The sequence below is a fragment of the Lepisosteus oculatus genome, chromosome 12 (genome assembly GCF_040954835.1).
Source record: "Lepisosteus oculatus isolate fLepOcu1 chromosome 12, fLepOcu1.hap2, whole genome shotgun sequence".
NCBI lineage: Eukaryota > Metazoa > Chordata > Actinopteri > Semionotiformes > Lepisosteidae > Lepisosteus > Lepisosteus oculatus.
The window spans coordinates 3,165,223-3,193,031 of record NC_090707.1 but is presented as its reverse complement, the minus strand read 5'-3'; the positions used below and the strand labels follow the sequence as shown (position 1 = coordinate 3,193,031).

The 27,809-nt window shown below is 40.9% G+C and overlaps 1 protein-coding gene across 1 annotated transcript; it reads left to right on the top strand.

The window, feature by feature from the left end:
* The first annotated feature begins 15,883 nt into the window (after positions 1-15,883).
* rnd3b (Rho family GTPase 3b) lies at positions 15,884-27,280 on the top strand. Its single transcript, XM_006636231.3, has 5 exons — positions 15,884-16,195; positions 16,641-16,728; positions 23,630-23,739; positions 24,666-24,800; positions 25,293-27,280. Exons 1-5 carry the CDS (start codon positions 16,046-16,048, stop codon positions 25,539-25,541), a joined length of 732 nt encoding a protein of 243 aa, XP_006636294.1. The 5' UTR covers positions 15,884-16,045; the 3' UTR covers positions 25,542-27,280.
* The last annotated feature ends 529 nt before the right edge of the window (positions 27,281-27,809 follow it).

Genomic DNA, 27,809 nt, shown 5'->3' with positions numbered 1-27,809 from the left:
TTCCAGCTCTGCATCATTAATTTTCAGAACTGAAGTAGCACACATAGTTGTTTCTTACCAAGGCTGTTTCTCCAAAGCTTGAGCCTATACAGAATCTGCAAGTGCAGTGGGTTTTTTCATGACACTGAAATAATTTAGTTTTTTTTCTAATAAGGCATAGGAATAGGAATTTTTGAATGGGAGAGTTTATTTTTACTTGTTCTTTCTTTCATTTTACAAACAGGAGTCTGTTAGTACATTTCACATTGAACAAAATTACCATTGAATATTTCCTTGGTTTCTGAAAGAAGTTTATTGTAGTGTATTAAAGAAACTGCAGACACACACCTCATCTCCCCTCACAAATACAGACACTCAAATAACAATGTCCACTAACCTGAGGTAGGCTGCATATCTCCCGCTCACTGGTATAATATAACTCCTTGATTTCTGCAAATGAGCAGGTAGCTCAGTTTGAAAACGTACATTGACAAGCTGATCTTTGGAATGAAAAAATGCTTTTTTTTTACATTTTCTTAACATGAAAATATTGTACTGTAATACTGTAACTAGATCCAAAAAACTGGGCTTAAATTGCAGGAGTACCCAAACAACACTGCATTCATTAGAAGTCAACATCATAGTCTGTTTCATACAATGAGTCTATAGGTTTTTGAATAGTAAGCATATAATTCCAATCCTTTTTGAATGTGTACAATACATAACGTAACAAATGGTTCCAATGGTTTAATACACCGCACCCTAGAAATACCCCAGAAGAAATGTCCGTCCAGCAAACCCATTACATGATCATTTTATTATGGCAAAGCTGCTTATTCCTGGAAAGGTTCAAGGCAATCTGGAACGTATTCCAAAGCACAGTGCACAGGGTGAGACTGAGTACACAATCCTGACCTCACCCTGGACAGAATTCAAGTCCCTGGCAGGGGCACAGAGAAGGAGACGGAGAGCAGCCAATCAAATGTAGACATTGTGTCTCTGGACAGTAGGGGAACACTGGAGTGCCAAACGAAATCCCGCGTGAACATGGGGGAAACATGCAGAACACACTCCACACAGAATCAACAACGGGTCTTAAGAGCTGTGAACCAGCAGTGCTAGCCCCCATGTCCGAGCACATACCCACCCCATCGGGAATGGGAGCAGAGCTACAGTGTCCAGAAACACAACGGTTAGGCTACTGTCCTAAACTGAAATGTCCTTTCTTCTAAAGCAACTGGGCAGTCCTGTTCCTGGAGGGCCAGCTCGGGTCCTAATGAGCTAAATTATTCACTGCCTTAAGTGGACCAAATTAACAGCTTCTCCCAGCTCTTCAGGAGCTGCTAGTTTAAAGAGATCTGCAGGCACTGTGACCAGGATTGGATACCCCTGTACTAAAGCAAATATTGGAAATAATCCCTGTTTAATCACTAATCAGCAGAGAGTACAGGTTGTGTTCTGCTATGTCCTGCTCCTTTTTCAGAATTTCAGCAACTGCTTGCACGCAGTTTCCACATGTAGGCACTGGTTTGTGATTCACTGTTCATTCTGAGCCAGTCTGCTGTGTTGACTCTGCCTGTGTCCTCAAGGATTTTGAATAGGACTATCTGGTCCCCTCGTAGTCTGCTCTGCTCAGGATTAAAATGCTACAGTTCCTTTGGTTGGTCAGTGCAGGACATTCCTTTAAGTCCTGGAATATATCCAGTTGTTCTTCTTTGGACAGATTCCAGAACAGCGATTTCTTGTCTACAACATGGTGACTAAAATACACAACATTCTAAATGAGGCTTTACTGGAGTGTTATATAATTTTAACTTTACATCTAATCGATTTGAAAATTGTATCGACATAAACGCCTAAGACTTTTTTTAATAGGTGCCTTTTTGGCGATACACACACTGTTTTTCTTTGAGGCTCTCAGCTAAGTTATTAACATACTGTGCCTAGTTTGATTATAACTGGCATGTAGTGAGGGACAAAATGATTTTAAATTGAAATTAGCTGGAATCGGCCTTAACCTTGTTCATCCATCAGTTCTCTTCCTGGACATGTTTATTTCGGTCACATCGGTTGCAGAAAGTCTACTAAATTTCTGCATCGTACTTGTCATCAACCTCAGAACATACAACTGGGCACAATTTTCACAGATCAGAAATATGCGTACAGTGCATGCGCGTATTTTTATTGTAGCTCGTATATTACAATAATTATTGTTATTGTTTTTATTAGTGGTATTTGTTGGTATATTCACATCTGAATATAAAAAAACTGCTATGTACCAAAAGCACTGCACACGGTTTAACTGTATGATTAGTTGCATATGTATCCAGCAGAGTTCCTTTTGGTGAGTTTTACAACGTGCTAACTCTTCCTCAAAAGATCGAGCTATAATGCAGCCACAATGCAGAAGGGAGACATTGAAAGTCTTGTACCAAAAGTCTTCTTTTTCTGACACCTACGTCCATCAGCTTGTTATTACTTATTTTTGAATAAAATGAACAAATGCGGTATATTATATACAGTGTTTCTGAGTGTAGCTAGATGTATGCTGAAGTTCAATACACAATTATTTTAAAATGGAATTGCGTTCATTATTTATTTTCGCTGGGGTCACCTTTAATTACCCACTTGCATGAGACTTCCTCACATTATTGTGATGTTGATCAACTTAAAGATAGGCTTGTACTAAAATTTTATGGAAAATCGTCGGCTTTTCCTCTATACTCAGAGCCCAGAGACTCTCCTTCATGCAAATACAGTATATTCACTGTACAGCAGACATTATGTGAGAATAATGAACAAAACTTTGATTTATTCTGTACTGGTTCGACAGTGTTTTGTAAAACAAAGTTGTTCGAGGACTCAGATAATTTAAAGAATAATAAATCAAATTGCATATTTAACAGATGTAAGATGTTTTTCTTGAAGTATAAAATTGCTTCCTTGACACTATCGTGATGTAAGATCTGAGAGGATGAATTGTTCTTCATTTTTTTTGACGTTCCAGCTGCCTGAAGCTTTAGATTCTGTAAAAAAAAACTAAATCAAAGGAAAAAAGTGCTTTTTAAATCTCACCACTCAACAATATTTAACTTTCCCTTTCCAGGACCACTAAAACAACATCTCATCATTTTCTCTTGTTGTTTTTGCGGTGATTTGTAGAAACGTCTCTTCAGAGCCCCAGCGTGTCACAGGAGAAGAGTTTAGGAGAGAGGATGCGAGTCCCTCGGCGCTTTGCCTCGCCTGGTGGTCCGGCCGATTGCAAGAGGCAAACTTTACCTAACGAGCTGGACGAGTCAAGTGATCCCCTCTCCCATTTGTAAATGTTCCTATTCTCTTAGTTTCCCTTTTCTTAGACCGCAGCGAAATATGTCAAACAGAAGAGAGTCGCACGAACCGTAGCGTGGAACCGAGGAATTGTGGAGACGCGGAAAGTGATTACTCACTACTTCATTTTAGAGGTACAGTATGGGCTTGGATCTCGGAGGACAGTTTGCAGAGCTGATGTGATGTGCGCTTCCCTAGTGTTCATAATCCTGTTTAGGGGAACTTTCGCTGCAGATGAATGAAAATTCTACAATCGTACAGAAGATGAGAGAAGATATAGTTTAACGCAGTTGGATGATCTGACATTTGTTTATACACATATTTAAAAAGACATTGATCCTCAAGGGTTTTTTTCTTGAAAAGGTCGGGTTTCTTGATCTTAACTGTTTCATCCATTCTTGAAATCTCAAATGTCCTTGAAATAGTTTATTCTAATTAAATTTAGAATCTCTAGGAAAGGCGGAAATAAGGAACAATGTATACATTTTGATACATATATTATTTAATGCGAGACATCGATTTTTTTACTCTGTTTTTCATCACAGAACAATTCATCTGACTTAATTTTCATTAGTATTGCGGGACTGTGTGTGTATCCATTCACTTGGGAAAACCGCATGAAAGCATAACACCAAAGCCATAGGAGTTACATATAATTAAACCTGTTTTTTCTATATTTTTTTAATCTTGTGTGTTTGATCAGAATTATTTCAGAACAAAAAAAAAAACCAAAGATCAGAAATAGCTAAACACCAGGGCATTAAGTGCCAGCTTGCAATATCGTGGTTGACAGATCACTGTCATGCAGAAGGCTTATACATTATTTAAATGTACTAATGGCGTTTTAAACTTGAGGTATCAGAAGTGTTCTAAGCAATTTTCCTTTTGCATTTACATTTTCAGGCTCTCTTACCTTTGAAAGAAATGAAAGTGTAATTGCTGCCTTTCCTTTGGGAGTTCATTGAAGTGCTTATTGTTGTTTAGCTTCCATTACTGAAGCAACGTCTTGAAAGGGATTTAAAATGTGTGCGACTTTCAAGCAACCGCCAGCGACTTAATAACTTGGAGAAAAGGGGAGAAATAACTTAATACTCTGGATACCGTCTTCTCATTAAAATTATAGTAGACTACTGACATCAAAGTGGCATTAATACTTAACAGACTTAAAAATGGATTTGATATTGAAGTTGTCTCCATTTTACTTTAAAAACAAAAACAAATCCTACTTACTTCCAAATATCTGAGTCATAAATTCAAATTATACTGGAATTAGTAAAACTAAAAAAAAAAACCTCAGGATCTTTAATAATTCATCATACGAATATAACTCTTTTCTGGACACTCCACTCAAAGCACTTTACAGTTAATGGGAATCCCCTCCACCACCACCAGTGTGCAGCCCCACCTGGATGATGTGCCAGTCCGCTCCCCACACACCAGCTCTCAGTGGGGAGGAGAGCAGAGTGATGTCACTCAGTCACTCAGCTCAGAGATGGAGATTATTAGGAGGCCATGATTGGTAAAGGCCAGGGGGAACTTTGGCCAGGACACCAGGGTAACATCCCTACTCTTTTTGAGAAATGCCTGGGGATTGTTAATGACCACAGAGAGTCAAGACCTTGGTTCTACATCTCATCTGAAAGCAGGCGCTTTTATACAGTATAGTGTCCCCATTGGGACCCACACAGACCGCAGGGTGAACTGGCCTACTGGCCCCACTAACACCTCTTCCAGCAGCAGCCTTAGTTTTTCCCATTAGGTCTCCCATCCAGGTACGGACCAGGCTCACACTGCTGGGCTTCAGTAGACTGCTAGCTGTGAGCTGCAGGGAGATACAGCTGCTGGCTAATCAGTATCAAAGTGGAGCAGATTGATCCAAAGAATGTTTAAAGTACCACTTGAGAACTGTATTTATGTAACATTTCTTTCTGTATCTATACAGCTTTTCCCTTTTGTCATTAGTAGAGTCTTTCCTGAAGAGGTTACTAATCTCTGCTCTCACAGTTTGTCCTCAGAGGTTAAACATTTTGGCCTCCTTTGCATGTAACACAACAGGACAGGAAGGGGAGTGTTGAGCATTGAGGTGCAGTTTAGCTCTACAATACTGTGGGTATTCTCAGCATTGTCACCTTGTTATCAACACCAACGTACAGTCGCCACGGACGCAACAGGTGCATCACAGTTTCTTCTGAAGCAGCTTCACAGTTTCTGAGAAACCCATGCGACTTTAATCCATGCTTTGTATTTAGACAAAGACAGATAAGGACTGCTGCAATAACAGAAAGCTTCGACTCACTGTTTGCACAGTGGTTTCTAAACAATAATAGGACTAGTGTGCCATTTTATGATAAAGTAAGGGATGGAATGTAGCTGTCAAGTCACATCTTCATAAATACACAAAATTATTATCTAAAACATGCAATGCCAATGGAGTTAATTTAATTCATTTTACTCTTTAATAATAGGGCTCATAGTTTCAGTTCAGACTATTAAAATGGTTGACCATGTCCGACCTGTGATATGCTTACAAATTAACAAACGCTTGAACTGGTTGTAGTGCCTCTTCGTGATATTATTAAAAGCATAAAGGATGTAAAAAGTGTAAATATAAAGGATAGAAAAAATACAGAATGATGCATTATGTCATTTAATCATATGCTTTGGGGCTATTTTGATACTAAGGAATATGAAGCTGAGACTTCCTAATCAATCTACTGTATGTTTCATTTTCCTATAGAACTATTTTCAGATATAATGGAAGTGAAGTAGAATGGAGCTAGTATTTGCTAATAATATATGACAATTAGGGTTTGACTAGAATACGGTAACCGATAATTCGCTCTTGAAATTGCAGGGCCACTGTTGTATTTGAACTTGTTTTCAAGGGGGGCAGTATGAATATCTTTTGGAGATCATTGCATGAATTACATGAAATATGCCCAGCAGTTATTGTTTCTGCCTATTTGTATTTGACATTGGTGATATCCATATTTAGGATGGCATGAATACGGTCTGACAGGTGTGTAAAATATGATCAATGAACACTGTTATCCAGAACCCAAAGAGGTAAGGATGTTTAAAACAATAGTCACTCTCATTCTGATTTCCTGAAGGAAACAGATGGAACAAAGGCCTCTGATGCATTGTGTATTATCGGAACCACAGGTGTTACATTTCACTGAGAAACTGATTCTCCCTGTGGCTGGAATATCCATCTGCCTCTGTGGGTTTTTACACTGTGTTTACATTTGAGAAAAAGCAGCAAGTCTATTCTGTCGAGCGCTCCATGTACAAACTACTACAGTACTGCTGTTAAAACTGGCTCAAAAGTTTGAATTGTGGAAAGAAGGGATTCTAATGTATTCTCTGACATCCTTGAATATTTTAAAATCAAGGAACCGTGTGAGTCAAACATGCTCACACAATGCCTTGGAGCAATAAGCTGGAACTTCGTTAAGCTATATACTGTATTCTGCTATGATTTTGCTGGTTTGTTACATTTTCATGAGGGCAGTGAGTAGTGACACCCATCCATGCATTTTCGATCCGCATGTTCCAGCTCAGGGATGGATGGAACGCCACTCCATCAAGGGGCAGACAGACACAAACACACACACACTCACACCAGAGCCAGTTTTCCCAGAAGCCAAATGACCCAGCAGTATGTCTTTGGACTGTGGGAGGAAACCGGAGCACCCAGAGGAAACACACACGAACACAGGGAGAACATGTGAACTCCACCCAGACAGCACCCCAGGAACTGGACAGGGGGCCCCAGCACTGCGAGGCACCAACGCTGACCACTCTGCCACCTTGCCTCCCCTCGCAGTCAATCTGAAAGAATTGCGATACACAGCACTTTACAGACTCTGGGCATCATTCCATTCCATTCCATTCGGTTCTATCTGTATAGCGCTTTTTACAATGGACATTGTCACAAAGCAGCTTTACAGACGTCTGGGCCCGAACCCCCAGTGAGCAAGCCTGAGGCGACAGCGGCAAGGAAAAACTCCCCCAGACCGAAGTAGGAAGAAACCTTGAGAGGAGCCAAGGTTCAAGAGGGGGAGCCTGTCCTCCTCGGGCTCGGCACCGGGTCAAATTAGAATGAGCACGTATGAGAGTCGTCTGTGTTCTATTGCATGGTGGGAAAAGCACAATCCTGTATGGTGATGTCCAGCAGTGTCCGGAATCATGATCCTTACTGTGAAATTATTGATATGTGATTCCTGCAATTTGCTTTGAAGATATCACAGTCTAACTGTCACGGTTAATAATGACCACAAAGAGGACTTATTCAGCAATAGTTTGTTCTGTTATTGGCAGCCGCTTCTTGGTTTTGCAAGGACTTCAGAGTCTCGCAGAAGGACATGATTTCTACGAAGCAGAAGGCAGAGAGACATGCTCAAAGCGGGCTTCTCTCCCATTCTCTCCTTAAAACGCCATAGAACTGATAGGACATGAGTTGTTGTTGCTACTGAAAAGTGTTAAATGTACTTACAAGCAAAAGCAATACAGATATTTTTCAGTCAAGTTTCAATTTCATCATTCATATTCAAATCCGCAAAACATTAAACAGTTACTAAATTGTTAATTAAGCCGTATAATCGATTGTAAAAATGTGTGTTTTATATGATTACATTTACTTATAGTATATTACATTAAACCTCTAATATGTTTGCACAAAATGATAACATCTCTGTGTTGAGACTCGCATTTTAAAGGAATTACATTGTAAAGTACTGTACACACAGTGTGGGTAACATTTTCTATTAAATATACTTACTAAAGGAAAATGTTAAATATTCTGTTCACAACCAATTTAGCAACCCTAACATCACACTAACCTTAAAATAATCCTTTGCCTAACCTACCCTCATCATCGCTACAATTTGTACAATACAAGTCCACCTGTGTGGAAATCATTGAAAACAAACACATTTATAGCTGTCATTTTGTGATGTTAAAAGTGGGAATTTAGAGTAAATATTGTATCTTAGATAATTAAATGATCCATTATCCTTTGGGGAAAAAAATGGCTCAGTATCTCACTAGAATGTGAAAGTCTAGTAAACAAAATATGACAAAGGCATTTTTAGCTCCCAAGATCGTCTATCCAAAGAATATAATTATGACAAATATGAGCAAGTAGCTTTATAATGGAAAAATACATTCTTTACATAGGAGAGAAGCTATGTTTAAATCACACTGACAAAAAACAGTCTGGGCTCACCTTCCAATAAACCATTTACACAGGAATTAGAAACCAGTCACCATGGTTACTGGTCTAAGACAGGAAATGCCAGTTTTCTGTAATCTTAAGTCTTACTGAGCAGCGATGTGTTTGACAAGAAGCTGCAGGTTTCCTTTTGCGTGGGGTGAACTGTTGTTTTTATTTTCATATTGTATTATATTGCTTTAGGAAAAAGTAAAATTTGATTCACAAAAGATAAACTGTACTGGTGATGACACCAGAAACACGTACTGTACAGTACAGGAAGACACCCTGTGGACTTGAAAGGCAACAATCTGTCACATTCTGGGTCAGCAGCTGTAATGTTAATCCAAGTAATGTTTTTTCACACTAACAGTAGTCATTAACGTGAATATTTAAGATGCCGTTAAAGGTGTAGCAGACACTACCTTTCCAACAACACAATAAATAGTTCATAAGAAAACGTGACACATCACACGCATGAATCTTTGGTCATCAAGTGAAGTAATAATAATAATAATAATAATAATAATAATAATAATAATAATAATAATAATAAACTTTATTTTATATAGCGCCTTTAAAGGTGGCTTCTCAAAGCGCTTTACAGGATGACAACAACAATAAATAAGAAGACTACAACAATAAATACGAAGATTTCACAATATAAGACACAATTACAATTACAACAATAACAATAGAGGAGACCGTGGAAGGTGGTATTAAGAAGAGCAGAGGGGTGAAGAATGGAACCAGTTCAAGGTTTTGAGTCTGGATTTGAAGGAGTTTGGAGAAGGTGACTCTAATGATTAAATATAATTGATCCCCATTTTGGTTATAATGCCGTTGTTTTCAGAAGAGATGCTGATTTAGTATCAGCGGTGATGCAACACTACCCTCGTTGCTATCTGCTTCACGGTGCCTCGGAAGGACCCGGGACCACAGACAGCCCAAAGGCCTGTCTTAGAGACCTCCTGGGGCTACACTTTAGACTGCAGCGGTTTCCCGGTCTTTGAAGTGATGAGTTCAACCGTTGTGGCGCTCCCACTCCTGTCTGCCTAAGTGCCTTTAGCTCAATGCAGCATCTTCACTGTGACACCAACATTTGCTCAGGGGGCAGTCAATTAGCACGCCCTGATGAGAGTCTCCATGTGGATGCGAAAGGCAGGGGGCGGGGGAATGAAGCCCATTGAGGCCTGCTGATTGCGCTTAATTAGCCACACGCAGGCACAGCCCCTGTCCGTAGCGCGGATGGACACTAATCCCCAGATGTTCACACCTCTGCTCGAGCCCAGGGTGCATGTCATGCTGAATCGCCATGACAACCCAGGCCGGGCCCCAACCCATAGTACCCAGGGAGCCTCTTACATGCCTCAGAGCTGACAAGGCGAGATGTTTAATGTAACAAGGCTGGAAACTTGGCGTTTAAGCTGTAATAACGCATTAGGCTTGATTCAAATTGTTAGCATGTGGCGAGACAACCCAAAAAAAAAAAACACAATCAGACAGGCCACCAATCACCCTCTGTCATCCTCTAGGGGGATTGTCAGGACCACCGCTATATCTTGATCACCGTCTCTTGAGGGATCGTCCTTCTCTCTCGTGCAGTTCTCCTCCACGCCTTCCTCCTGTGTTGAACTGTGGGTAGTGAATAATGTCCCAGCAACCCTCCCCCTTCTGCCAGACTTGGGACCGGAGGCTCCCCGTTATAAGAGTTTACAGCCCGCACAGCGAAGCTGAAAGACTACAGTCAATGTACCATTTCAAGATTAATTCTTCCTGTACATTTGGAGTCCTTCTGTTTGCATTTATTAATGTGAGGTGGTGTTGCTGATAGAAATGATGGTGCCTCTGCCAAAATATGATTTTGAAACAAAAACCTAATTGCTGTCATAAAATCAGTAAAGCAAAGGGCTTCAGAGTCAAAGTGCGCCTCGTTGCTACATCAGTATATAGGTGAAATGCCCTAATGGTGTTGATACTTCTGTTTATTTTGAGATGCTGTTATAATTATTAAATAACCTTCATTATACAGTAATTATATCATTACTGTATATCATTATATCACATCAAGACAATGTACAAAAGGCAATACAATTAAATTAAATTAAAAATTTATTAAAACTATAGTACAGATGTGCATTCTTAGACAGGTTTTTAAAGTGTCGATTGTCTTGCAAGACCTGTTACTGGCTTGAAAAATTACTCAGTTGTCCTGGAGTTCCAGAACAGAAAGCACTGGTCTTCTTGTGCTTGGAATCATGTATAACTGAAAGATGGCCAGAGTCTATCGAGTGCCTACTCGATTATACCTCTTGGCGTGTATAAGGTTAACGGTTCACTGATGCAGTCATTCAAATCAAAATACTTTATTTATCCCCAAGAGGGGGCAATTTATGAGCCAAACCTTTCCTGCCCTTAGAGATGAGCTGCAATATTTTGGGTTTTTACTCTGAAATTCACAGGAAGTCAGTAGAAGGAAGCTTAAACAGATGATATATGCCCATCTGTTTTAGTTTTGGTTAAAGTCTAAGTGGTTGGGTTGTGAACATGCTGAAACTTGTTAAGAACATGTTTAGATACACCAGAAAGCACTGAATTACAATAATCGAGCCTGGAAGCATCAGTGGTTTAAATCAAGCAGACGTTAGGTCTTCTCCATCAGACTGAGAGAGATGTGAATGAATATGTGTGATGTTATGGAAATAACAAAACACAACACTGTCAACACAAGCTTTAAACGCTCAGTTCAAAAACATCTCCAGGATTCACCAGGTGAGTACTTGCACAAATTCCAGTACCAGCGAACTAAGGCAGACACATCTGCTGAGCTGATAAGGAGAGTCAGCCAATCGATCTTGTCAAAATTAAGAGGGAAAAAGTTTTGTTGCACCCTCTTTTAAAAATAATCTAAGCAAAGTGAAAAGAGTGTTTGATTAACACCAGTATCCATGCTGACATACAGTACATGTGGGAGTCACTAGCACAGAAATTAAGACTGAATCCATATGTACATCCATAAGAATAGGATCCAGTGGTAAGATACAGATACTGAAACGAATTTGCACCAAGAACAGAGCCTTGTGGGACACCAGTCAGTCAAATCAGTCTCCAGTCACACCAACCCTTCTCAAACATTTTCTGGAAGATGGTATAATCAGCAGCATCAAAGGAAGTACTAAGGTTCACCAGGACATGCAATAAATGGACAGAAAGTGAAAGTGAAAAACCCTAACAAAGCCCTCCTTCTATACTCTGTGTGTTCTGTATGCATTGATTTGAAGTCAGAACTAAAAGCTTGTAGTTTATGTACAGATTAAATAAGATAATTTTCAGATTTTGCTCAGTAAGGAAGAAAACACCAACAGGAATAGATCTGCAATGCAATGCAAATGTAAATGAAATAGTTTTGCACATTGTAGTTGTCACAGTCTGCTGCCCGTCCCATTCCACTAAAGAGAAGCACTCTGACTACCAGCATCAGTCTCACACGTCTGCACTTTTGAAGAAGAGCGTATTTCAGTGTTGATTTTCTCATTCTTTGTGCAGCACAAAATCAAGTACATTTTGCAGGGATAAGGCTAATTGGAAAAATAGCTGTAATTGTGATAGGCGCTAATGTGGTGCAATTGTTCTGTGGGTTACTAAGATTTTGTCAGGATCATATTTTTTTTCAACAATATAAATACAATGCTTAATAGCTTACATAGTAAACGCATCCTTCTCATTTTTAAGACATTCATTTTAAAGTGTTTTTCATTGCTCTTTGCAGATTTGTCAGAGCCGTGTCTTTAGCATATATACAGTAAGATGTAGGAGATGACAAAGAATCAGGATTTCCAGGAGATGTGGCAAATTACCATTATCAACCCATTTGAATTTTGTGAAAGGGCTTTAAATGTGAGGCCTTCGGCATAGCTGCAAATGAATTGCTTTCCTTCGTGAGGTACAAAAAGATATCTTTTTTCATTCCCCCTGTTATTAAGCATGTCATGTGAGAAACTGCTGATGGGCAGAGCTGAAGAAATCTCAATACCTTGCCACCAGGACATGATTTTCCAGAGTGTGATTACAGGGTGAATCACCCTCCTGACTTGATGAAACTATGATGTACTATCCTCTCTCTCTTACATACAGTATGTCATTAAACCAGTACAAATACTTTAAAATGACGTCTTTGGTTCCTTAGTCGGTACTCTCTCCTGCATTTTCTAATAAACTTGTCAGCTTTTCAATTGCGTATAAAAACAAAGTAGTTCCCTAAATGCTTATAATACCTATTCATCTCTATCTCTTATCCTATCACAAGATTGTTTTTCAGACTTTAAAAAAACGACATCATTAGTATCGTACAGAAAGAAGAGATCTGTAGCAGCAACAGAACAAGAAAGGACTGTCAACATTATAGGGGTTTCTTCACTCATGCTTTGATCTTGTTGATTTATTTCTAAAATGACAGCATTGATATATTACCATATATGTTTCTAAAATCTTAATTTTATAATACAGGGGCCGGAAAGACTGCAGATCTAACACCATTTCATTAAAGGGGGAGAACAGAACCAGGACACTATACACCGATCAGTCTTTGGGGGGGGGGGGGGCAGATTGTACAAGCCATGAGTGGAATTTATCCAGGAAACCAGGGCTAACACCCCTAATCTTTCATGGAATCTCAAGTGTCACGGGATCATTAATCACCATCTAGACAGGACCTCAGTTTAACATGTCACCCAGAGGTCATCACCTCATACAGCACAGAGTTCCTGGTCTCCACACTGGGGCCACACTGGGGCACTGCCTTATAAGAGTTCCCCCTATTGGTCCACCAACACCTCTTGCAGCAGCAGACTCCAGTCCCAGTGCTGACCAGTCCAAGGCCTTGGTTAGCTTCTTGGCTAAGGAATAAACCTTTACTTGTTCCTTTGGAGCCTGCGTATGCTGACACAGCTCCCTACTCGAATTCTTATTATTCATTTCAATTCAAATCCTTCACTCATCCGCAGGGGCCCAGTTTAAGATGGCCAATTCTACAGATAAGTAACTTACTTACAAGTCAAAGATATGGCAATATGTACAAGTAACTTACGTTTGTACCTATATTTAATGTCGGTTTAATAATTTAATTAATTATTTTGCACATGACCTCAAAAAACATACTGAATTGCCAGAAGCAAGTTAATACAATTTCTTAAAAAGCGCATACATACAAAATATATGTGCATTAAATATATTACTCTCGCCTAATATCACAATACTTTGTAGGCCTTTTTTTAAAATCTGTCTCACAGAAAAAAAAAATAATATAAATATTTTAGATAGCACCTTTAGAGGTATCTTCTCAAAGCTCAAAATGTGTTTTCAAAGTGACACCAATTTATTTCAGTCACAGAGTAGGATTTTCTTACATGAATGTAACAAAAGGCAATCAGGCAATTTCATATATGGTCTTTCAGTGTCGCAATGTAACTCTTTTTAATTTGGGCCCACATACAGTATGTTTCAACCACGCAGGAGTACCGTAACATGCTTGTCTCATGAGGCAAGAAAGGTATTGATTTCCTTTGTTGCAGACCAGACATTTCTGTAAAGCAGCGTAAAAGAGCCATAGCAAAACATACACTTCTTTTTTTATTAAATATAACACTCATCCGAATAACACTTCTCTCACTACGGTGATGTTATATACATACTTATAGCAACATGACTGCAACCCAACACCATTCAGATTCAATTCAAATAGATCCTCACTTTCCCCATCTATAACTGAAAGATATTATTTCTTTAAAACAACAAAGAAAGACCTACAACCTTTATATCAAAACTAGCAAAAGCTGTGTTATTTTTTTAAATGTGTTGGGGTGCCCCTGAGCAAGGACAACCTTTTCACAAGACGCTTCCAAAGATAATTTTAATTTGATTTAGATCATTATCTGCTGCCTGGGGGGGGGGCTGTGTTTGCGTGGAGAGTCTGTGCAGGATTGAGGCAGACCCACCTTCACGAGGTGAAATGAGGTCTACCGCGTACCGTAGCCTCAGGTGTACGGCGTCAGTTTACAGATGTTATGTGTAGCTGCTCTACATACAGACAGTTACACACACACACATTTATACATACATAAATCTCCATGATAACAACTGTCATCCGCACTGATAGTTTGAATTCACGGCCGACACCGGCTGTAAGCTAGCGTCATTTACAATATGCGCTTCACTCGGGATGAAAGTAGCTTTTTTTTTCTTACCTGTAAGGTATCGTTATTAAGGATAATAACACCCCCAACAAGGCACATTTGAGCGTGTGTTTTGGGGGGAGGTGGGGGGCATCACCTCAGACGGAATTATTTCGTCTTTCCTCCGCTGTTTCAACAAACTTTAAGCACAAGCGACGAGATCAGGCACATGGCGAGATCGCCGCCCTAATTACCCAGGATGTCTTTGATCGTGTTCTTGTCGAACTGGCCCGCTGCTGTTGCACATCTGTCCTGAGGCTCGTAGCTTAATAACACAGCACCAATAACACTTGAAACCGGATCCAAAAAGAACTTTAAAAGAGCTCGAAAATATGCATAATAATTAATGGATTCAAAGTTATGATGAGCCGTAATACCAGCCCTGTTACACACGAACCGCGGCTTGCTGTCACTGTTGATTGTAACAGGTAAAGTCATCTTGGATGACTCATGACCGATGCATGACGTAGTGTATTTTATGGTCTAAGAGTTAAAGATAAAATGAAACATCAAACATGATAATAATTAACATTTTACAGGTATTCGTAAAATTCCATTGTATATTAAAGACTGCATATAAGCTGCAATTGAGAGAATATAGGTACAGAAATGGCATTTTTGGCAAGTCCAGCTTTCGGGGTACGAGATGAAACGTTCATAGAGACTTTGCTGCATTTTCTTATTATCTTAATCGGATGATTGTGAACTAAAGTGTGTTGCTGACGGTTGTCTTGGTTTTAATTACATGGTTGTACCACTTCTGCATCATGAATATTTGCAGGAGTTAAAAAGGATGGTCTTCAACGACAACAACAACAACACTGATAACTATTGAACACCAGTTCAACAACAGTATTTTTTAAAAAAAAAAACTCTCAGCACGTTACGGAAGATGTAGCTGAAACAACAGATGAAGTCACTAACTTCAGGATAGAGGGCCTTTTCTCCGAGAACTGTGCTCCTCGGCAGCATGTTAGAGGGCGCTTTCCGCCTGTAGCTCGGCTTGTGTAGCTGTCCTCCCGGAGTCCGGAGTCTCTTTGTTCCTGTGCGCTGGGGAAAGGGGAGGCTCACTGCTCGGAGCTGCGAGCGAAACCGATTGGCTCCGAGTCTCGTATATAAACCGGCAAGTGTGTAGCAGAGAGCAGTTACTGTCACAGGCTGGGTGCGACCGGGAGAGGAGTTCCTTGCTCGACCTGGGAGGGGGGGGTGGATTAATTGCTGGCTCGCTTTTCTGTTCCTGGGGGATTTGATTTGCGAGGACGGCGTAAGGTAACGAAGAAACGAAACGAAATCAATGAAGGAGAGAAGACCCGGCCAGAAGCTCTCCAGTAAATCCGGGATGGATCCCAACCAGAGTGTGAAGTGTAAAATAGTGGTGGTGGGGGACAGTCAGTGTGGGAAAACGGCACTGCTCCATGTGTTCGCCAAGGACTGCTTTCCCGAGGTACGTGTTGCGGGGGCTCTCGGGCTGGATCCCCCGGATTCCTAACTTGAAACTCGTGCCCGTCTGTGGAGCCGTGCTGTGCTCTTCCCACTCGTGTTCTCACGCCACTCAGCCGTTTGTTTCATTCCACATTCTGGGACTGACTTCAGTTGCCCCTGGTTCCCCGAAGGGCATTCATTTTCCGCTGAAGTGAGATGCGGCGTGCTCATTTCATCTCGGTGAAATCGGGTTTATTGTCTAGGAGTTATTGTCTTACTTTTTTTTTATTGGATTTGGGGGAAAACAACTCCTGTCCTGCGATGTTATTAGAACATTGCACTCGGGTCTCTTTTTTTTAATCTTTTAGCCTTGCGTTACGCATTTTGAGTGTTGAGTGTACCTCCTGCGTCTGTCCTCGTTATACCTAAGGATGAAAGGGCTGAAATGTGCTCTCCTTTCCGTTTAGAACTACGTCCCGACAGTGTTTGAGAATTACACGGCCAGTTTCGAAATCGACACGCAGAGGATTGAACTCAGTCTCTGGGACACTTCAGGTAAGCGTTTTAATATCCCGACCGCGGATCGCACCGCCTGCATGTGGAGAAGATGATGTTCTTGAGCGCTTTTTTAAAATAGTGAATTAGCGTCTGTTCGTTTCCAAGACTAGATGTTATATCCCCTTTTTGCTTTCTCCTGATAAATGTGAGATTTTTGCAATAGTTACATCGGATATGATCTTTCAGATTTGCCCCCAAAGTATTCCTTGACTTGCTTGTTCTTGCACGATTTTCCAGTTTTATTTTACTGTATTTTGTAACAAAAGCAGTTAAAGAACATCATTAATTCGCGCGGCAAGACTATTTTAATTACTCTAATGAATAGTTGAAAACACGCTTCGCACCTGGTTGAGGTGCATTACTTTTTATGTGAACACTTGAAAACCTTGTTTTCATCTCTGGTGTGTACTGTACATGTGAGCGGCGCAACCACCAGTTTGCTGGAGATAGTTTTGCTGCACTGTGAAGCATTGTCTTTTGTTCTTGCCATTCTTCAAAAACCGTGTAGGTCTTTTCGTTTTTACGGCATGTAATAAAAGTGAACACTGATAGGACATTCTACAGAAAATATTTTCCGGTCGAAGTGAGCTCATCAAGTTGCTTGTGCAACGACTTGGCCACGGTCTGGTACTTTTTTAAGGGTTTGCTAGTTCGCGGAAAACTGGCTCGTAACTACCTTGGGTTTCTTAACTCCTCTGGGGTGACTCCAGAACGTTTTCCCATCGCTTCTGTGAAGTGGTTCTGTGTCCCTGCTTCTCGTGTTCTTGCCTGTGTGTGTTTTGTGGTTACGGCCGTGCTTGTGCGAAGTTCTGTATTTTGTGAGCGAAGTGAAAATGCGGCTGGAGCTCAGAGGTGGGTCTGGTGCAGACGAAATCCGTTGAAGGAGGTGAGCTCAACATTCTTCAGGCGTTGCAGCTCTTTCCTTGACGTCTGTGATCTGCCCGGTTCCAGATGAAAGCGGAATGTGACGCTGGGATATCGGTATGCGCGGAATGATGAGCTACAGTCCGACAAGAGTTTAAATCTTTCATTGTGTTCCTCCTTTCCTGTCTTTTTTTTTTCCTGTAAGGAAATAAGAGGATGCAGATCCGTGCCGTTGAGTTGGAATAATATTGCCCATTCCCAAAGACACCCCGAAATGTGATCGAGGTTTTGTCTTAAGGTGTATGGATCTAAGGAATTTAAAATTGTATACATGCAATTCCATCCAGGTACAAATGTACACCTATTCTATGGTCCAAGACTGTTCAGCCTTGATTTTAAATTTGTGCTATGCAGTAGTGCACAGCTTTGAAATATTTCTGCTTTTTAGTCTTGTATTTAGAACTTATTTTTTTTTTTGTTCTGACTAAGCCAGAGGACACAGATGGGAGATGTGTGCCATCAAAGTTATCATGTCGGTGCTTTTGTTGTTTAGTATTAATCGTGTGCACAAGCATAGACCTCTGTCCTCTCTCGGTTCCCGCAGCAACCTGGATTCTAGCCCAGAAGCACAGGGTATAAGGCAGGGCTGCACCCTGGATGGGATACCAGTCTGTCGCAGACACAGGGATGCTTTTTTTTTGTCCATCTATAGAACAAAAATCCCATCCAGGATTTTCAGACTGTCTGGAAATAATTACGTGGTATTGCCAAATTCCTTTCTGCTCACTGTAATTGGTCAAAATTCTAGTGCTGGCTGCTGATCTGTTTGAGTCCAGGGGTATATGGATTAGGTACGTCAACCGCTCGGACACCTCTGCTTCTTAGCTGCCTTTGTGAGGTTTTGTCTTATTTGCCCTGTTTGAAGATTTCCCCCCCAATTTAGATTACTGGGAACCATCCTGAATTCTTTAGAATGTTTTTTACATATAGATATATTTGCATGCTGAAAGATTTCTGGAGAGCAGAAGCCATTTACCAGCTAACCTCTAACTCATTGGTAAGATGGGCATCTAATAAATTAAGACAATCTTGAGTGTTTACTGGCAATGTGAAATTATTCGAAGTGCAGCAGAAGTGTCTCGGTTTAGATCTTGTAAAGGGAACCTTCTTAAAAAAAAAACCTGAAATCTGATAAGTGACTTTGCTAAACATTCAATGCATATACAGTATGTCATGGAGCAGCAATTTCATTTATTATCCTGGGTCTGTTAAATGTGCTTTTGAGTTGGCTGCACCTTGAAACAGCTGGTATTCGGTTTCTGTTAATCATTAGATCTGGAACAGATAGGAGTGTCACCAAATCTATTGACTAATCAATCATTCACATGGTCCTGAATATCCAGTAGAAGTGGTGATTTATTTATAGGATTCCGTCAATCACCCAGCTGCTTAAAGCCTGGATTGCTGAACCTTTTTGTGAATTGGAATCTGTACAATGTTTCACAGTTGTCGTTGAAGTGTTTTCAGTAGGAAAACTGTTTTTTTTGTCTTTCTTAAAGTGTTAGTGCTCGGCTTTCTTGAAGGCATTTTTTTTAAATCGATTTTTGAAGACTTTGTCCTTCAACGTGTATTCCGTGGACCATTGGAAAGCCGGGATGCAAAACATAAAGAGTGGATGTGAAACTGTTAGCCTAATGATTGGACTTGGCTCACTGCGCTTAACACTATTAATGGTAATTCACGAGTTGTTGCCTAGAGGCATTCTCACTTTAAATACAAGTGTATCCTTCTTTTATTCTTGTGCACAAGAGGACAAAGATCCACCATTTTATGGGACTCGGCAGGTGTCCCTTTTTCCCTTGTTTACACGTCCTGGAGCTGTTTGCTTGGAATAATGCAACAGTAAACGAGATGCCCAGCGAGGCTAGGATGAAGGGTGAGGCAGCTGCTTCCCAAGGTTCTGGGCAGCCCCATTTATTTCAGATAATTGTATAATTAATTGTAATTTTCTAGTACTAGAAAAAGTCGTTGTGGTGTTTTTGCACATACTCCTACCATGTGGGTCAATGTAAAACATATGGCTGATTTCGCCTTGTTCTGACTGGCTCTGTGGTGCAGGAAGGCTGGGCCGTCAGGAGAGCAGCTGGAAGACTGGCCCACTCTTTGAAGGTTCTCCATCTCACACCCAGCCTAATCAATCAATAATGGCTGCTGCTTATCACCAGGCAGCCAGGGATGAGACAAAGGGACAAGCACTGCAGCTCATCTGGAGAGGCAGCTGACCCCCTGCTGACAGCACTGCTTTCTTGTCTTTTATCGGGGGGGGGGGGGTCTCGTGGATCTGCACTGCTCATGGGAGATCATTGCTTAGCAAAGGTATTGGGGGGGGGGTGGGAGAATTTGAATTAGTTTCAGCCTGCTTGGATTGAGGTTTGTTTTTAGATAGAGAGCAATTAATTACTGTTTTTTGAGAGAAGTGCTGTAGCTGCTCTGATATTCCGGTACAGCTGTTTCTGCCTGAGACCAATCCAGCTGAAGTATTGCCCTTCACAGTATCTTCTGTGTGGCTCTTGCAATTGCATTTCTCCAGAAGTCATTTGTCAAACTATTCTTTTATGCCACAGTCACGACAGGGACTCTGTGAACCAGATTCTTGCACATGATTACTTTTCTCTTGCAGTGATGCAACACGAAAGAGAAGCTAAGGAGCAGGGTTTTTAAGTGTATCGGAGTACCTCCTGTTTCTAGGGGAGTCTGGAAGAAGCTTGCCCAGCTTTGTTGAAGTTGATATCCTGATTTCTTTTTAAAAAATGGCTGGGTGAGATCTTGGATCCATTTGCTACTAAAAACCAAGGAAGCTGGATTCGGCCAAATGCCCTTCTTATCTGTAGCCTTTGTTTTTCTGAACTGTATTTTTTCTTGCAAGATGCTTGACCTCTGCCTTGCTACTCTGAATACAGAGCAGCTCATGGAGTAGAGATCTACACTTCTCATACCTCAGGGAAAAAAAAATGCATTTGTTACAAGCACTGTAATCTTCTTTGAAACTTTTTAGCTGTTACAGTGATCGTATTTCTTTGCAATGCGAATTGGAGCTGCATTTCTAACATTCCGGAGACCAAAAGTTAGAACTTCTTGGTACAATGGGCCTATTGTTGGGGCATATCGGGGGACTTTTCAAAAGCTGAACTAAAGTACGTTAGAAATGTATCTCGGCTCTTCCTTTCATGAGCTGGTAACTGTAAACCAGCGATTAAACTTGTGTATCACTTGTTATAATCCGAGGTTATGCTGCCTAATAACGCAACCTTCGCCAACGAGAGGGGTTTATTTAGCCTATCCAGCCCATTCAATCACGCACAACTAATACATTTCAGGATCTCATCCAGTTGGTTCTTGAAAATCTGTGGTATTGTCTTAAATGGTTGCGTAGCTTGTTCCAGACTCCTACACCACGGGGTGTAAAGTACCTAAAGACATTGTTGTACATTGAGTATTGAAGATTGTAGTACATGATTTTTCTTTTTGGTGCTTTGTGGTTTTTCCCTTAATACAGTTTTGACCAATTAAAGATAATTTATAATCTGCCGTCCCCTTTACCAGAAAGACACAAATTGAAGCACATGTCGCTTTCCTTATTGACTTTTATTGGGCTATTCAGTGGAGAGTGCCTCAAGGAATCCCCATGATGGTCTGTAATCTCCTACAGTCATGCTGAGCGCCACATTAGAGCACACCTCTTTGTGCTGTAGTTGCCCCTCTACACCAGCGAGGCTTCAGCGGTAGTGGGCCTGTTTCTCGTCTCTCAACACAAGTGACAGCCCCGCCACTTCTCCCTTGTCCTAGCAGACGCGATGTTCACTGTAGTCGGATTTCAGCTTCTGGAATGGTTCCCCAAACGTCTTCAACTGTTTGAAAGCAACGTGGCATTTTAACAGGCGGTTTCAATACTTAATTCACCTGTGGTCCCTTTTCCAGAACTCCTTTCCTTTTCTGGGCAGGATGTAAGGCTGTGAAGAAGAAGCTGGGTGCAGTGTGCTTAACCAGTCATGAGTCCTTTTCCCCTCTATAGCACTGGGGGAACAGCTTCCATCTTTCATCACTTACAAGTTAAATGATGCATAACTGCCATTTTTCATTTCCATCTCTCTATTTCCTTCATGTCTTTGAATAAGAGGTTTATGGGAATGTGTTACTTTGGTACAGTGTTTTTCTGTTGGACTAGATCTTCAGACCGGCTGCTGGTTTTCCTTCTAGAGAGAAGGGGCTTGTAACAGTTTTAGAGGGGACTTTTTTTTTTTGCTCTAAAAGATAACTGAAGTATTTACACTGTCGGTTTCAATAAGCGAGAGGCATGCCCAGACAATGCAGTGTTCTTTAATACCACTCCCCCATTAATCCTAGGCAGTTTGGATTAATCTTGCACACTGGAATTCAGAATTCCACAGTTTCTGTGATTTATAGTCCCAGGGGTTACTTAACGCATGGAAACCGAATTCCTGTCATTCCTGGCCACACCAGTAAATGTGAGAAGCTCCGTTTCCACGGAGACGGTTTCCGCCTCACCTTGAAGCAGTATTATAATGCTTGTTACAGCAGGCTGGGGTTTCTCCAAAAAGGCTTCAGGTCTCAAACAGATTTATCATTGTGTGGCACTGCGGCGCTTCAGTGGCCTGAACAATGCGTTTCGTTTTGGTGGACTCGGGCTGTTCAAAAGCATAAATTAATATATTAAGCTATTAATTATTTCATCAGTTAATGTACAACATTTCTATTCATTAAATTTTTACCGTCTCCACTTTGTAGTCATTTGTATGCTTGAATGAATTAATTTTTGAACCAGCAAAAAGTTTTGAACAAGATATTAAACTTAAAGTTTGTAAATATGAAAGCTTGCTTTCAAAGCTTTGTCTTGCTTTTTGTCTCAATTACAGCATAACGCATCTAGCTTCACTGCAGGGGAGAAACTGGTGGCTGAACTGAAAATACATGCTCACCAAGTCTGAAGGGTTCTGTTTATTGGGGAGGGGGATTTAGAATTGAACAAATAGCCTCTTTTTATATTTTCTATTTAAAAGGAACACATTTATTAAAAATTCATCATATTGTCACAGCTCACAAAAAAATGAAAAGGATATATATATATCATTTGAACCTGATGACTCGAGTGAACTGGGTTGTACTGGTGTCTTAAACTTTTTAGAGCTGGGTTAAAATGTCAGATTACACAGTCCATTCTAAACTGAGATTGCAGCTACTGCAGATTAAACATAATTGCATATTCATAATTTCTGAAAAGTGCAACCTTCAAAGAAATGGAAATCTTAGCTTCTTCAGATAAAGCCTTTTTAAGCCATCCAGTGTCTAAAAGTTAATTATACAACACTGCTTCATTTTTCCCTCCACTGTGAAAGAGCTCTAGGGAAGGATGTCTTAAATGATTTCTGTAAAATTAATATTTATAAGAGACCTGAAGGGATTGCATATATTGAAGAATAATACATTGTTTTATATTTGAAGATTATACCATGAAAAGAGAAATGTAACTTGCTAAAAAAAGTGAAGTTCTTGGAATATTTGTTTTCAATTCCAGCTGTACCAGAAGAGCTCCCATTTTGAGTGGCAGACGTGTTTTCTAGGAATTTTACAGCACCACTTTTATCCCAAAACAAGAAGGCCAAAACATCTTTATGTACTTCCAGAAATTACTTTTATTTTAACTCTAACTTGCCATTTTCAGACATCTTCTTTCAGAGAAACAAAATGCCGGTTTAGTACCTTATCACATATTCAGGCATGTGTGCAAAAACCCCATAATCCTCCGCTCTCGGTAAAATCAGATGCCAGGGTTTATCCTGTAAGGATGTTGTACACCTCCAAGCCATCTTCGGGTTAATCAGCCAGGTTCAGCGTTTGAAATGTCTTTTGATCTCCTTGTAAGAGGATCTGGGTAATGTTCCTGACTTAAAAAAAAAAAAGAATAAAAAAACTGTTTTAATTCTTGGAAGTAAATTGGGTATTATTTGTGTTTTAGGATCGCCTTACTATGACAATGTGCGACCCCTTTCCTACCCCGACTCGGATGCAGTTCTCATCTGCTTTGACATCAGCAGGCCAGAAACCCTGGACAGTGTATTAAAGAAAGTGAGTATTGAGAATAATTTGTTAGATACCACAAGTACTCATGAGCTTCTGTGAACATTTTTTTTTTCTCAGGTTTTTGTGTAACAAGAAATTGCATGTCTGGCTCTGTACGTGGTATCTGAAGAGTCCCGTGGCTCGTCTCCTGAAAGGCTTTGCTTTGTGTTGGAGATGGGTCAGGTGACTTTAGAAAAAATCATTCCACGCTTTATTGTAATTAAAGGGGCCTAACAAATTGTGTATCCAAGATAGCAGATGGGTTTTTAAAACTAAAATGTTTTAGTCTATTAAGTCGGCAATACAATTTAAGCAATAGCTTCTCAAGAGTGGTGATCAAGTGTTCAGTTTAGTAGAAAAGGTGAACTGAGACTTAATGTGACCATTTTGCTGAGGAGCTCAGCCCTCTGGTCCATTTTTTGGTGTGGGGGAAAAAAAACCTCAACGTAAAATAAAAATGTGCATGCCAGTTTGCACCCTGTTTTGGTGAGAAATCTCCATAGATCCCGATATTCATGATAGATGAATGATTAAAATTTTTGAAGGTGTAATTGTACTAAATTGAATGTATTGTCGGGGCTGTAAAAATGTTTGTTATTCATTATTAAATAAACATTACTCACCCTGTTATTAAATTGCACTGAACACCAAATCTGTACTTCTTCTTTCCGCATTGAAATTGTCAATTTACCTTGATTTGCTGCTACAGTCCATTAATGATCTGGAGAATTTTGAATTAAATTAATCTGGTGGGTGGGGGACTACCCACCTAACAGGATAGTGGTAAACAAACAAGTGTCCAATGGTTTCACTGAAACGTAGGCAGAAATTCTTGGTGCAAAATCTCTTAGGTGTGCTGTCTGTATTGGTGTATGTTGAAGCGTTACTGAAACTCGGTTAGAACTCATCAATGTCTTTTACATATTTTGTAGTGGAAAGGTGAGATCCAGGAGTTTTGTCCCAATACAAAAATGTTGCTGGTTGGCTGCAAGTCTGATCTCCGTACGGACCTCAGCACATTGGTGGAGCTGTCCAATCACAGACAGACCCCTGTGTCCTATGATCAGGTAACGTTCTAGTCTGACAAAACTATTCTGTGATGCATTAAACCTGGAGCCTTTATCCCCCCATTTAAATTGACATTATTTTAAAGAATTGATAATGTATGAAACGGACAGAAATCCATGTCAAGATTCGATTGGCTTCAGGGTTCAGGAATATTATGTTAACTGAGCATGTAATTCACACACAATCTGTGACCCACTTTGGTCTAGGCCTGACATTTTACAGTATGTTGCACCTGTACTGTTATTGATATAACATATATATATATACTCCGAAGGCAAAGAGTTTTTAGATGTGAAAGGATGTTCTTGGGATTTTGATCCTTGACTGTAATGATTTAAATGTGTGGTTCCTTCTCCAGTGGAGAACTGAAGGATATTGGAGCCTCTGTTTGGCAGGAATTAGGATTCCTCGCCCCCTCTCGAACGGTTTTGGTTACTGCTAATCCACGAAAGAAAATGTCTGTATGTCTCTTTTCCATTTCCCCCCCCCAGGGGTCGAACATGGCCAAGCAGATGGGGGCGCCGTACATCGAGTGCTCGGCGGTGCAGTCGGAGAACAGCGTGAGGGACATCTTCCACGTGGCCACGCTGGCCTGCGTCAACAAGAGCAGCAAGAACGTCAAGCGCCACAAGTCGGCCCGGGCGCCCAAGAGGATCTCGCACATGCCCAGCCGGCCAGACCTGGCGGCCGTGGCGTCCGACCTGCGCAAGGACAAGGCCAAGAGCTGCACGGTGATGTGAGGCCCCCCCCGGCGAGCGCCCCCCCTCCTGCAGGGGAGCTGAGGGCTCTGCGTGCACTTTAAAGGCTCCGCAGCCCGGAGAGAGCTGGAATAGGAGGTGCCAGTGAAGGAGGAGCAGCGCCGCCAGTCTCGGCTCGGATGGGCGCAAACGCCTGGCGTAGATCTGACTCTTCTCGTTTCCACACCCGGGAGGAAGTTCCGAGCCTGGCCTTCGCTTGACATCCGGTGTCCCATGAATTCGTTTCCTGCTGCAGGAGGAGACGATTTCGTTTGGTTCTGGCCCCTGGAAGTGACATTGCAGCCTTTCCAGCCTTCGGCAGGAAACCGTCAAGGCTGCCCATCTCTTTGGGGGGGGGGTGTGGTAGCAGAGGAACTGCGTTGTGAGGCGCTTCCTGAAGCAAATGTGAAAACCGCTGTCTGAGATTCCTGTTGGAAACCACGCTCCTCAGGTCCGAGTGCTGCTGTGCTCTTCGACTGAAAGCTGTTCTTGCACTGGCCCCTGCGCCTTGTGTCAAAAGACAAAGGGGCAGCAGAAGTAAAGCATGACAGTCAATCACTGTGGTTCAGCCCAGTTTTTTTTTTTTGTGTGCCCTCATTTTATGACTGCCTGTTTTAAAAAATGTCAGAGGAAAATGGCAGGCCATGTGTTCCACACAGCTAAGAATCTGGTATGCAGCAACCGAGTCTGGAAGGATTTCCACAATAACAAAGCTTTTTTTAATGTTCCATGCATTTTCATCTATTTATGTGCTGTACTAATGTCAACTTTCATTCTGACGGGTTTTTAACCAAAGAAATTTGGCAGTATGTTGAAATCCCAGTACTTGTCCCATAACCATAGAGCACATGATTTTTTTTAACTTGTAATTCTTCGCAGCAGTGTGAGTCTTGTTCCGATGATGAAATACAGGGTATAATGTAGGTTATGCACGTCTGTTTGCAGACATATCCATTTCCCATTGCTGGGATCAAGCAGAAGAGCTGTCGCTAGCCTAGACACCAGTGCCTAACTAAATGATTTTGAAATGTTGAGTTTTGCTTTGGAAATCTGAAAAAATATTTTATTTTTAGGACTGTAAATGTATATCCTGTCTGATGCAGTTTATTATAAAACATTTTTCCCTCTAACTGTAAAGGCCTTTGAAAGGCTTCTGGAACCAGAATATTTGTTTCTTTGCAAGGATGTCCTTGGCTATGCAATACATGCATTTCTTTGGCCCTGGTCTGAAAATCAAACAAAGGATTTTGTTTGTTTTTGGTTGAAGGACACATCAGTATTGTGGTTAGTTTTCAACATCTGTTGAACAAAAAAATCAGACTGTTTCAGTAAATGCTTCAATTTTTGGAAGCATTTTGGGCTGGGAGGAGGTTTTGGGGATTGAAAGTGCTAAAAACATTCTGCAGTCATAAGCATAAAGTTGCACTTTGGTCTTTTTTTTTTTTCTCTTCAAGCAAAAGAAAATGTTTCAGGACTTTGAAGATTCCACATGACTGGAGTTGTGCAGTTATACACTTCTGAACTGGTGCATCAGTACCCACTGGGACAGTATTATCAGCTAGCTGGCATATGCTTTCTGTATTTAAATGTAAAAAAAATTAAGTTATAAAAATGTTCAAACTGTAGAGGATCACTTTTTTTTAATGTTGAAGTCCATTTGTAAGTCTGTTCTGTTTCTGCAGTATTTATTGAAGTATATTTTTCCCCCCTCTTTGAAAATAAAAACAATATTGTGTACCTTTGCAAGTGGCTTCACTATGTTGAAATGAAAATGACCTGTATTCGGCTCTGCTGGTTTGGCGAATGGTTGAAACGGATGCCCTTGGCATTACCCTTTTAATAAGGGCTTGGAGAAGTTTACCAACCGTAAACACCGAAATGTAAAGATAAGACTCTTGACCTTTTGCAGCTTTAATGATCTGTATTTTCAATAAACAGCCAGGTAGCCACGTTCACTAGAGTGGTGAAGCTAAAACCTAAAGGTCTCGCTGCTGTAGATCTGTTCAGATGGGAATGTGACCTCTGAGCCCTACGAGTAAAAGCCATGTGCAATAAGGATAGAGCTAATGGAAAAGAAGAGGAAGTAATCCATCATGTCCGTCAATTTTCAAAGATGATCACGAAAAGGTAACATTTCAGTTCAGACTGACGCAGATCCGGCTGTTTGGTTTGATCCTGGTGTGTGCTATATGGGGTGAAATGGGAAGAGTGGTGGGCGTGACTCCTAGCTAAGGGAGTGGCGGCCCAGGCGTCTGGGAAGGGCTGCGGACG